The sequence below is a fragment of the Gymnoscopelus microlampas genome, assembly GCF_963454915.1.
Source record: "Gymnoscopelus microlampas genome assembly, chromosome: 7".
Lineage (NCBI taxonomy): Eukaryota > Metazoa > Chordata > Actinopteri > Myctophiformes > Myctophidae > Gymnoscopelus > Gymnoscopelus microlampas.
Window position 1 is genome coordinate 16,367,097 of NC_139944.1, and position 12,686 is coordinate 16,379,782.

General features: G+C 39.7%; 1 protein-coding gene across 1 annotated transcript; it reads left to right on the top strand.

The window, feature by feature from the left end:
• Positions 1–3,420: 3,420 nt before the first annotated feature.
• On the top strand, positions 3,421–8,712 carry LOC311048474 (odorant receptor 131-2-like; the record flags this gene model as incomplete). Its single annotated transcript, XM_084061734.1, has 5 exons — positions 3,421–3,623; positions 4,058–4,196; positions 6,063–6,260; positions 7,297–7,524; positions 8,449–8,712. The coding sequence occupies 5 exons, from the start codon at positions 3,421–3,423 to the stop codon at positions 8,710–8,712; spliced, it is 1,032 nt and encodes a 343-aa protein (XP_083917860.1).
• Between the last annotated feature and the right edge of the window lie 3,974 nt (positions 8,713–12,686).

Genomic DNA, 12,686 nt, shown 5'->3' on the forward strand with positions numbered 1-12,686 from the left:
GTCTATAGGACCACAATATAAAGTCCCCAGGACTTTTTTGTGTTATCCTTTTAGCCTAAATGTTTGACTGTACCTCATGCTGTTTACATTTCTGTCTAATAAAGTATTCAATCAATCAATCAAAATGTTAAACTAGCTATTTTCCCCCCCAAAATATAAATATATATAAACAAATATCTTTATTAGATTCACAGTATTGACATGAAGTCAGTCAGACATTTTCATTTTTTTCATTTTCTCCCTTTCCCCATCCCTCCCCCCATATTGTTATTGCTGTCACATTTTCCTTTTCAAAAGATAAAGACAAAAAATCTGTAAAAAAAATGCAGTGGAATAAAGAAATGTACCTGACAAACAAACATGTAAACATGATATAAAATGTGGTATAGACAGTGGAATGTAATAGAAAATAAATAATAAATATGATTTCAAAAGAAATGTTCACAATAAAAGCAGGAAACTTAAGAAAAAATAAGTTTTTACAAAAAATAGACAAAAACAAAAATATATATATATTTTTTAAAAGAAATGAATTAAATGTCACACAAGATTATGGTTTAATATTTCTACAATTGCTACACATTTCTACAAAACCTGAGGATATCCAGTCATTATGACATAAACAAGAAGTTGAAGGGTAAATGTACATGTATGTCTGATAATGATGTACTGTGCATGTACAAAATGATGTATCTTTGTACTTTACATTACTTCAGACCATTTCATTCTCCAAAGCATACATTTATTCTTCACAATTTCACATTGGGGTGCCTACATTTTTGAGGTGCACAGTATACTCAAATCTTTGTTATTGGTTAAAGCAGAGGATTTCAAACTTGTTAATTTCAAGGAACCCCATAACTGTGAGAGTGTACAAATTGAACTAAATTGTACTGTAAGGGTCCATTTGGAACCCTATGCCCTATCAAGGAACCCTGAGGGTCCCTAGACCACACTTTGAGAACCACTGGGTTAAAGTTACATAAAGTTCCTGTTCCTGTACACCAATCTGCTTTCCTATTGGCTGAGAGTCCCAGAGTCTCCTGATGCTCATCAAAGACCCACATAAATGACATCACTCTGATCCTGATCAGTAGTACACGCACGCGCACGCACGCACGCACGCGCGCGCGCGCGCACACACACACACACACACACACACACACACACACACACACACACACACACAGTCCTTATATAAGCGGGTGGTCTCACACTGGGTCAGAGTCACAGCAGGTATGTTGTTTACTGTATTATAACTTTATATAACTAATTATAGCTAATTACATTTTCTCGCTATGTTTCTTTGCTAACACAGAAGTGATGTATGTCAAACACAGGAAATAACTTCTTAAGACATTTATTCAGCTATTTACTTTTTCTTTGGTTTGGGTAGTGAATGATAGCAGAAATAGCAGAACTGTAACATTTTCTGATATATACAGTATATATATATATATATATATATATATATATATATATATATATATATATATATATATATATATATTATATATATAATGGGTTCATTTCACGTCCTGTGACACTTCTTTTTCATTGAGATATTTCTGTTCCGTTATTGAGACCGGAACGGTCGGTACATAAACCTAGTCGGACCCTTTTTTGGGGTTGTTGTACCGACCGTTCTTGTATTCAGTTGAAACTGAGGGTCTACAGGTGGGGACTGTAGACATAAGATGTTCAAACATCCATGACGTACAGTATAAGCTGGTCGTATATTGTGACTTTAGCAGCAGGTCTCAGACAAACCTCAACAGGGCGGGATGATGAGCACCTGAGGTGCAGGTGTGAATGGATCCACACTGACTTCTCTGTCTGCCATGAGTCTACAGGTGAGAGATGCTGTTTAACCCATTCAATCCGGGAACGCATACTATGTCATTTTTTTGCTATAACCATTATTTTATACATTGGCTATTCAAAAATAGCAGATATACAAGCTTGTAGCACGGTACCGAGTGCCGCGCAACGAGCTTGTAGATCTACTATTGATTTATATTTATATTTATATTTATAGTTGTATTTGGCCGCGGACCCCCATCTCAAAATATTTTGTTCCAGGAACCTCCAGAAGCAAATATTTGAGTTAAAAATGTATATATATTCAAAGATTTGCACAAATTGTCCAAGATTTTTTCAAAAAATAGAACATATGAGCTTGTATATCTGCTATTTTTGAATAGCCAAAGTATAAAATAATGGTTAAAGCGGTTAAAATACTGATACCGGTCTGTTGAAGAAATTTGCATGTCTACACCTAGTGGGTAATATCGTTTCTTTTTGGGCAGAAACCTCTTATCTCCATATTCTAACTTTGTGTTTTTTCATAAATGAATGCCCTACTATGAATGCCCTGCGATGCGTTTTGAGCTGTCGATCTGCTTCTTTTGCTATTTTTGAATTTGAATCCTGAAAAGTAACTGTTTTGGACATAATGATGTTTACGATATTCAAAGTGCATCATGTCAAGGTGCATATATTATATATTATATTATCTAGGGATGCACGATATTAGGAAAACATGCAATACGTGATAACATTGTTGAATATCGCGATGCTGATATGACTTGCAATAAGTAAACAAATATTGAAGTATACAGTTTTAATGTCTCTCTGCCTTAGGTTTGCTGCTAATAATTGAACCCTGGAAATGAAAAGCCTGCGACATGTATATTGTGTCGATATTGTGATGCTGATTTTCAAGATGTTGCGCAGCCCAATATTATCTCTGTGACACAACCCTGACGTTTGAATGATTATTTGCAATTGTAAGAATGTCTTTGTTGTACTTCCTGGACCACCATTATGTCTCTTGTGTACTGTACTGTACTGTATGAACATGAATTTGGTGTCTCTGCATAAACTGTCTTCTGTAATATATTAAGATTCAAGAAACTGATACTCCAGTTAAATCCAGGAGAATGATGGCTTTATGTCTGGCTCATTAATCTATTCAATTTGATTAAGATAGGCATAATTAATAACAGTCTCTCTCTCTCACTGAAATGGAACAAAACAATACAAAACAAAATAATGTGTGTACAATTAAAAGGGAATAAAGAAATGTGTAAACAGAGCTGTGTTACATTGTAACTAAGGACAAAAATGAGTTTACAAAATCATAAGAAGTGTGTATTTGCTGTCCGATAAATAGGTGTGTATACGCATTTAGCTTGGGATACACTTTTGATACAAATGGCAGCAATATTTCAATGTTTTGCATTCACTTGGTATGTAAAACCTTTGGGACAAATAGCAGCACATTTTTCAAATATTGTTGTGCACATTTACAGTAGCAGCAGATTTTAAATGTTCTGTCTGTCTGTCTGTCTGTCTGTCTGTCTGTCTGTCTGTCTGTCTGTCTGTCTGTCTGTCAGACAGGGAGGAGGAGGAGCAGACATGATGATGGTGTGGAACTCTACCTCCCCCAGCCCCCTGGACCTGCTGATGAGTAATAGCAGCTCTCTGTTGACAGGAGGCGCTGTGGGCCCCCCTAAAGACAGCTTCAGCAACGCACTGACCAAGAACATAGTGGCCATGCTGGTATGGCTGATGCTGAGCATCATCAATGGTACCATGGTCCATACCTTTCTAAAACACAGGTAGGCCTATACAAACACAGAAATGTGTTTTTGTAGTGAAAGTGAGTTTGCTAGTTTAGTTAAAAAATTTTTTTAAAGCTTAGTTTTTGTTTAGTTTGTATTAGTTTTAGTTTTTTATTGTAATATCTAATATGGCTGGATCCAAGAAGAGCAGAACAATCGCAAAAATAGCAGATCTGCAAGCTCACAATGCATCCCATAGCGATGTATTGTGAGCTTGTAAATCGGTGTGTGGTAATGGACTTGATATTTTTTCTCTCATTATGTCTCTCTCACACACACACACACACACACACACACACACACACACACACACACACACACACACACACACACACACACACACACACACACACACACACACACACACACACACACACACACTGACTGTACTAACAATGCCCCTCTCTCTCTCCTTTATGTTGCCTATGTAGTTTGTTCTATGAGGATCCTCGCTACATCATGTTCATCTGCATGGTTGTGAATGATGCCCTGCAGCTCACTCTGGTCACTGCTCTCTACGTAGTCAGTTACATCTTCGCAAAGATACATGCCTCAGTCTGCTGCTTACTGGTAATATTTGCATCCATTTGAACCCTAGCATCCCTATTCTGGGAGGAACATTTGCCAAAAATAGCAGATCTACAAGCTTCGAACGGGACATGTTGTGATCCTCTAATAGGCCTACTGCCTAAAGCCAATTGGGCAACGTGCATTCAGTGTTGACGATGATCTGAGGACCGAAACATCCTCTCTCTACGTCACCATGTCACTTTTTGCACTTTTGTAATGAAAATATTCTATCAGGGACGTGCACAGATAGACTCTAGGTGGTGCTAGAGCACCTGCCCTTTGCCCTCTTGACCAGAAGTGACCTTTTGAAAAAAAGGGCACTTTTTTCCAGTTTACATCAGGGGTCTTCAACAGGGGGTCCGGGACCCCTAGGGGGTCCTCAGAGTTACTACAGGGGGTCCGCCAAATCTTTATGTGATATGATTTTTCTTTTTACCATAACCACTCGAAACCTAGCATCCCTTTTCTGAGGAGAACTTTAGCCAAAAATAGCAGATCTACAAGCCCACAACGCCTCGCAAAGAGGTATAGGTGTAGAGGGAAAGAAAAAAGAGCAGACCAAGTAAACAAAAAAAAGTATAATTTACTTGAGCACCTGCCCCTCATACTGGGCCTCATGCAGCAATAAGTTCCTAAAATTTCCTCTTACATTTCTTCCTAAGTGAATTCCTAAGAGAAGTCAAGTCTCATTCATGACGTGTTCTTAAACTGCCAAATTGTTCGCACCTGCTGTTCTTATGTTGATGAATGTAAAATGGTAAGCGCGTGCTCGTCTATCACAATCAGTAGAGGAAACGCCCTTAAATCCCCATATAAAGCAGCATGCGGAAGAGCCAACCCACACACACACACACACACACACACACACACACACACACACACACACACACACACACACACACGAATACAAGTCATTTCGCCCATTCCGCAGTTCGCCCAAAAAGTCGGATATTTCGCCCAGACAGTTCGCCCATTTTTGCGGACATTTCGCCCAGACATTTCGCCCATAGATAGTGAAGCTAGCTGGCCGTTTGTGTGCGAGAATGAGAGAGGGTTAGGGTTAGATAAAGCTCTCTCTCTCTCTCTCTCGTGTGTGTGTGTGTGTGTGTGTGTGTGTGTGTGTGTGTGTGTGTGTGTGTGTGTGTGTGTGTGTGTGTGTGTGTGTGTGTGTATATATATATATATATATATATAAATGATAATATACAGTGTGTGTGTGTGTGTGTGTGTGTGTGTGTGTGTGTGTGTGTGTGTGTGTGTGTGTGTGTGTGTGTGTGTGTGTGTGTGTGTGTGTGTGTGTGTGTGTGTGTGTGTGTGTTTATATATATATTTATATATATATATATATATATATATATATATGTATATGTATATGTATATGTATATATATATACAATACAAATGAATTTCATATAACCTGTAGAATTGAAGAAACTTTGAGAATTAATTATTTTTGCACAAATATGTCACACTTAAGAACTCAAAGGCCAGTCTAAGAGTGCTCATCAGTGTGTGTAGATTCTGTTCTTACTTGAGAACAGATCACAGCTAAGAAAACATTGGAGTATACCAAAATCTTCTTGAAAACCTCTTAAATGGGTCTAAGAAAAAAAATCCTCTTAAGAAAGTGTGCGTAGATTCTGTTCTTACCTAAGAACAGATCACAGCTAAGAAAACATTGGAGTATACCAAAATCTTCTTAAAAACTTCTTAAGTGGGTTTAAGAAGAAATTTCCTCTTAAGTACCGTTGCTGAATGAGGCCCAATGTCTGTGCACGCCACTGGATTCTATATTTTGTTCATCCAAAGAGCCTCAATGTTCGTCTGTCAGTTTGTGAGCCTTTTCTGTTGCTTATGTTCATCCAGATAATGACGGCCGTCCTCACCACTCGCTCCACCCCGCTCATTCTGGCCGGCATGGCGGTGGAGCGCTACATGTCCATCTGCTTCCCCCTGCACTACATCCACATGTGCACCGTGCCGCGCACCTTCCTCCTGATTGGTGTCATCCTCCTCCTCGCCGCCACGCCCCCCGCCACCGACCTCTTCATAACCGTCGTCCAGGTAGGGATGGGTAACCATATATATATAGTACCTTTATTAGAAGGATCAACCCCTTGAGATGAGTCATCTCGTTTTCGAGAGGGTCCTTATGACAAAAATACAAACAGTACAATAGACAAAACAATACAATAAGTACAGCCATGCATACTATACATAAACAGGACAAAACAGACTTGACAAAACAAAACAGAACAAAAGCTCTCCTGAAACTGTCTGCTCCCACCCCACCTGAACACCCACAAAATAACATATTACATGCATTAATGATGTGCCCATGTAAAGCTAGCTAATCAAAAACACACGAGTAGCAACTACAGACCGTTACATACTGTACATGCACATAACAGGTAACAAGCAATGACAAGTAAACATAAAACAAACATGCACATGCACTTTGGAAATTAAATTGCAGTATATTCCTCATAAATCCCAGGACAGATAACCTGGCATTAGCCAGACTGATAACGTGGATTCACTCACCCGTTCCTCCACAGTGGAGGAACGTGTGAGTGAATCCACGTTATCAGTCTGGCAGTCTGGCATTTTTCACAACTTTTCGCATATTTAAATATTTTGCATATTGATGCATATTTCACAACTTTCCGCATATTTCGCAAAAAAAAACTGCATATTTCATCGCAAAATCAAGGATTTTAGCCCACATAATCAATGATTTTTGTCTGCGTTTTTCTGGAGGGTCTAGTTTATATGCTTAAAATTCTTAACATTCCACTTTTGCTAACACTCAAAAAATACCTTTTGTTAACCACTTGCACCCCGGCATCCATATTCTGGGGGGAACAGTAGCCCAAAAATAGCAGATCTACCCGGCACGTTGTGAGCTTGTAGATCATCTATTTTTTGGCCAAGAGATTTGGTGTAGACGGGAAAGAAGGGGTCGAAGTACAGAGTCAAATTAAGGGCAATTTTACGATCAATTAAAATCTCTGCGATATGATTACTTTGAGCGTTGTTGTTTTTTATACCATAGCGATAAACGATAATAATGATTATCGTCCCATCTCTATGCGTCAAGGAGCCGCCCCAATTCTTCCACAGCTCGATATTCTGCGACCAGTCGCTGCTGTTCCGCCACCGCTCGATCTACTACAAGAACTGCGTGTTTGACGGAGCCTACCTGTCCTTCGTGGCTCTGGCCTTGCTCTACACCTACTGCAAGATCATGCTGACGGCCAGGGCCGCCTCCACCGGCCTGGCCTCGGTGAACAGGGCTCGCAACACCGTGCTTCTGCACGGCATCCAGGTGAACAGTGTTTGTTTCTTATTAAGATTGATGATTGCAAATGGAGTTCATGAGGGTGTGAATGAATCAAGTTTTAGCTGTTAGTTTGAGCTTTTTAGTGGCTTAAGGAGTAATTTGTCTAGAGAACAGGGATTCTCAAACATTTTCATGTGAAGGACCTCTACATGAATATGTATCTTATTTTCAAAATAGCTGATGTATAAAATAGGGGTTAGACTGATTTAGCTCGGGACCTCCTGGAACCCCCACCAAGGACCCCTGGGGGCCCCTGGACCCCACTTTGAAAACCACTATTGGTCTGGGGCCTTCAAGTCTCAGATAGACGAGCCAAGGAAACACATCGAGTGCTGTAACCACCGCCCCTGGCCTGTGTGGAGCCACGTGGAACTCCATATTTGGCAAGACTGACCTCATCAATATGATGTTATCAATATGATGTCAGAGATTCATATGGAAGCCAGCCAGTTATTAAAACCATCTGGCTTTTAACAGCATGGTGGCGCCTGAAGGGTGAGCCGTCTATGCAAGTGTTCATCCGTTTGAGTATGTCAGTCTGTTATTTGGCTATAAACAAGGGCAGGACACGTTTATAATAATATTTATATAGGTGTGCGTGTGAATATTTTGCACATTTTGTCGATTCAGAATGTCAGATCCACCGTCCTTCCCTTCCGTCTCTCCACATTTGAGCAAAACGTATTCCTACTGTATGGTGATTGGTGACAGAGTTCACACTAAAGGTGTAGAGAATGTCCCTTTTACATCCATATATGCAGATCTGTGTATCTGTCAGGCTAATCTAGTATACATATTAATTTGGGGGTCCTTGATATGAAAACGTTTGAGAACCAGTGTGCTAAAGCATCATGTCCAAAGCTCTGTGCCTGCTCTGTCATTAACCATTAAAACTCTGGTGCCTCTCAGCTGCTGCTGTGCATGCTGGCCTTCGTGGTCCCCTCCCTGCAGGCTGCCCTCATCTCTCTGTTCCCCCGCCTGGGTCTGGAGATCCGCTACATCTTCTTCCTGCTGGTCTACATCATCCCACGCTTCCTCAGCCCCATGATCTACGGCTTCCGCGACCAGAAGTTCAGGAAGTACTGGGCTCGCCACTTGGCCTGTTGGACGTCCTCTGGAGGCAGCAGGATCAAACCCACTGCAGGGATAAAGGTCAACCGCAAGGTGAAATGACTCTTGAAGGAGCATTTCACCCATTTCGTATCTTCATATAATTGGTCCTCACTAATGCTCATTATAGGATGACACCACTTCTGTCTACTCACCCTGTGTGTCTCAGTGGTGGGCTGTGGGCCGTTCAGAAACCTGCCTACCAGTGACATCATCGATGGGGATACCAAGCCATATATTGTGCTTCAATGATACTACATTTAGTTAGATATAGATTATATTATATACTGTATGATATTAAATGCACCATTGACTTCAAATGAGAATGAGGGCGTTCCAGGGGTCCAAGAAAAGAATGTTAGTACAGCATCAAAATCGGATAAGGCTTGTATATTGTAAGCCAATATACTGTACAAGCCCTTGTATCGGCTATTTTCAAAAAAATCTTTTGTAAATTTGGAATCTTTTTTGAACATTCTAACAACACAAATCTTGTATCTTGTCCCTGTAACAAAATATTTTCTGATGGGGGTCCGCTGCCAAATACATATTAATTTGGGGGTCCTTGACATGAAAAAGTGTTCACTGTTCTAAGGTACACATGCTCATAGCCTACTGTAATTATAAAATCCATAATGGCCTTAAAGTTAGACTTCTCTTTTTGACTGCAGTCAGGTACTGTACCACGTATGCTGCCAATGACTTCAGATATTGAAATATTCGATTTCAATTCAAACTTTATTCCAGACACACAGGGGGTCCATAGAGCATACATATAAAAACAACATACAAATAAAAGAAAAATAGATTTGTGAAATTATTTTTGTATTAAATTGTTAAATTCAATTAAAGATCCTTGTACCATGGCTTGGTTTAAAATCATCTCTGTTCAATACATGTACATCAAGTATTTCATTTTCACAGCCAGCACCCACGTTGTGTAAGTAGAAAATGTCCATGTGCCCGTAGGGGGCGCCACACATGGTACAAATATCACTGGTTGTCGCTGAAACTTGGTTTAGTTTTTCTCCAAATTAGGCTTATAATAAATGGTCTTGTGCTTCATGTGACATTGACACTCCATACCATTTGCCTGTAATATCCTACACAACTATTTGGACAGGGCTTATTTCTAAACAGAAAACAAACACCTTATCATGAATGCAACATCCAACTTCCACAAAATACCTCCAAAACTGCTTTTCATTTGTCCATAGGGACACACAAACAAACAGTTGCACCGGCTGTCGCACAAACTCTCTTTCCCCCCGCAGATTCCTTTGTGTCCTGATGGCTGCAAGCCACAACTGACACAGCCTGCAACGGTGCAACGCAACCTGAGCTGGTGGAGATCTTTGCTCAGAGAGGAGTGCACTTTTCTTGTTTTTTTTCTACATTAGGCTTAGCACAGAGGAGCTGGTCATTTCCCTTTCCTGAACAACCATACTGTCCCTATACTGGACATAATGTATTCATTTTGTAATAATATGAATAATAAAGGCAAGATAAATTATGGAGAAAATACATATATGTTTTAATACTGATGACAGCACACAGAATTTCAGTTCTGTTCACTGTCAGCTGAAAAAGTCTTGTCAAATGATTAGTGGTTTGTCAAAGTGTCTTTCCAAGTTCCCCTTCTTTGCCACCACTGTTGCGTTGCTGATGAGCCAAATTCATACTTACCGATTACCAGCACTGGATCTGGTTTCATTTACAGTAGCTGAGATCAGTTCCTTGTTTCAGAAAGTGTCTTTCCAACTTCCTCTTCGCCTTTGTGGTGCAGTTGCTGATGAGACAAATGTATTTTCCATTTGACAGGACGAAAACAACATTTTCTTCCTATGCTGCAAGGACATTGTACTGTATGGGTTTTGTCTATTGGCCTCTCTTCCTGCACTCAATCTCAATATCGGCTCATTAATTTTGTAGCTGACAAATAGACTATACTACGCATCGTACGCTACTAAACATGTAACTGACACCTGGACGACTCTTAAAGGTGACTCTCCACCTTTAGCCATTGCCAGGGCAATTTATATGCTAATTTGCACTGGTCACTCCACTGATCATCACATGCCTCCATCTTAATGTTTTGCTACTCAGTCCTGATGAGTTCCATAATACAAACAAACATGTTTGGTGAATCATGAGCAAGTGCAATACATCTAAGTGCAATGCATTTACATTTAAGAGCAAGTGCAATATTAAGTGTTATTATGTTAAGAGAGCAAAATAGAGAAGTGCAATATAATGTGATGTTTGATTAGATGTTTTACAACCTGCTATGTGTCTTCCAGTGTAATTGGGCTGGACCATTGTCAGGATGGCAGAGGGGGTTTGTGGTATTTGGAATTGCTGAGGATATTGTTTTATGTTGTAGTAGTGTGAAGAACAAACCATTACTTACCTGTAGTTCATGGATATTTCTAATATAATTGTATGAGGGTTAAAGGTATATGTAGCCTACTTATTTATTTGTATGTATGTTTCTTTAATATACCCCTTGACATGGTGGAGTCCAGACTAATTACCTCCAGCTGAGTATAAAACGCTGCCAGTGAACATGCAGACTTGGTGGTAGGACATGGTGAGAGAGCTGGACACCACCATGTCACCTGTTGGAGCGCCTGCCTGTTTGTCCATTTTTTACATATATTGTCATTGTTGTATTTTGTTGTGGTGAATAAATACACCTTTTGGTTGCACCGTAACAGCGCCTCTGCTAATTCCAGCCTTGAATTGGGCCATTCTCACAAATACCTTGTGTCAATTATGTTTGTAGAGATCCATGGCACCTATATCTGTTCAAATAGACACATGAACTTATTTGTCGCTGTTGTGTGGAAACCTTGCATCTACAAAACTGTTCCTTTTTATCATCAAAATAACAAATACAAAAAATATAATTGCCGATCTTTAAGCTCACACGCAATAAAAATGGGGAATGGCTTCAAAGTGTGTAATTGTCCTTTTTTCTCTAATAGAAAACGATAGGATTTTACATTCAGATCCCCTGTTTTGAGGCAAAATAATTTGGGCATATTTATCCAAATGACTAAAATGGAGAGTCTATCTAAAATGTCTGTAAAATCATGTCCACACACAGCCCTCTGCCACAGTTTCACTCTCAAAGGGCTTTACAGAACCTCATAAAAAACAAACGGCGTGACTCATTGCCGTGGGAACATACTTCAAGCAGGGGGTGCTGAGCTGGTGGTGGTGGCAGAGGGTTATGGCCCTTAAATAAATAAATATGCTTTGATGAACATCCAATTTTAGTCTACGAAAGGAATGGTATTCATGCAAGAAAACAAACTACACACAACAGCAGCTGGCCACTGGCTCAGAGCCATTTACACAATGAACACTGATGATAAAACAGTGATCACCACAGTTACTGGACAACTCCAGTCACTGGACAACTGCAGATTCAACCAACTTTCATTTTCCTCAGGTCCTCGGCGATATACAGTACACACCAAGTTTGAAGTCAATAATCACTCACACAGGCACTCACATACACAGGCACACACACACACATTTAAAAAAAGAAATGCTGAGAGTAAACTTCCCCCTTGCAGTTTCATTAGAAGCCACATACTGTATAGCATTGGTTCTCAAAGTAAGGGGGGGCTACCAGGGGGGATTATAAATTGGTTATTCAAAAATATGTTATTTTTTAATCTTTTGGAAAGATATCGAAAATATTGGGATCATTTTGAATAATTTTGATAATGTTTTTACACAAATCTTCTTTGCTGGGGGTCCCTGGCAAAATATTTTCAGATGGGGGTCCACGGCCACATATATATCCTTTTGGGGGTCCTTGACATGAAAAAAAATTGAGAACCACTGCTGTACAGTACATCCTTTCTCACCGCTGATCTGGCCTTGTCACAACATAGAATAGACCCTGCCGTAATTCACACTGCAATGTCAGACTTTTCAGTGCATATACAGTAAAAGTTGAAGAGCATACTATTTTAACAGATGTAAAGCATTTTAAATTAATTTAAACTTTATTTCATCCTCAT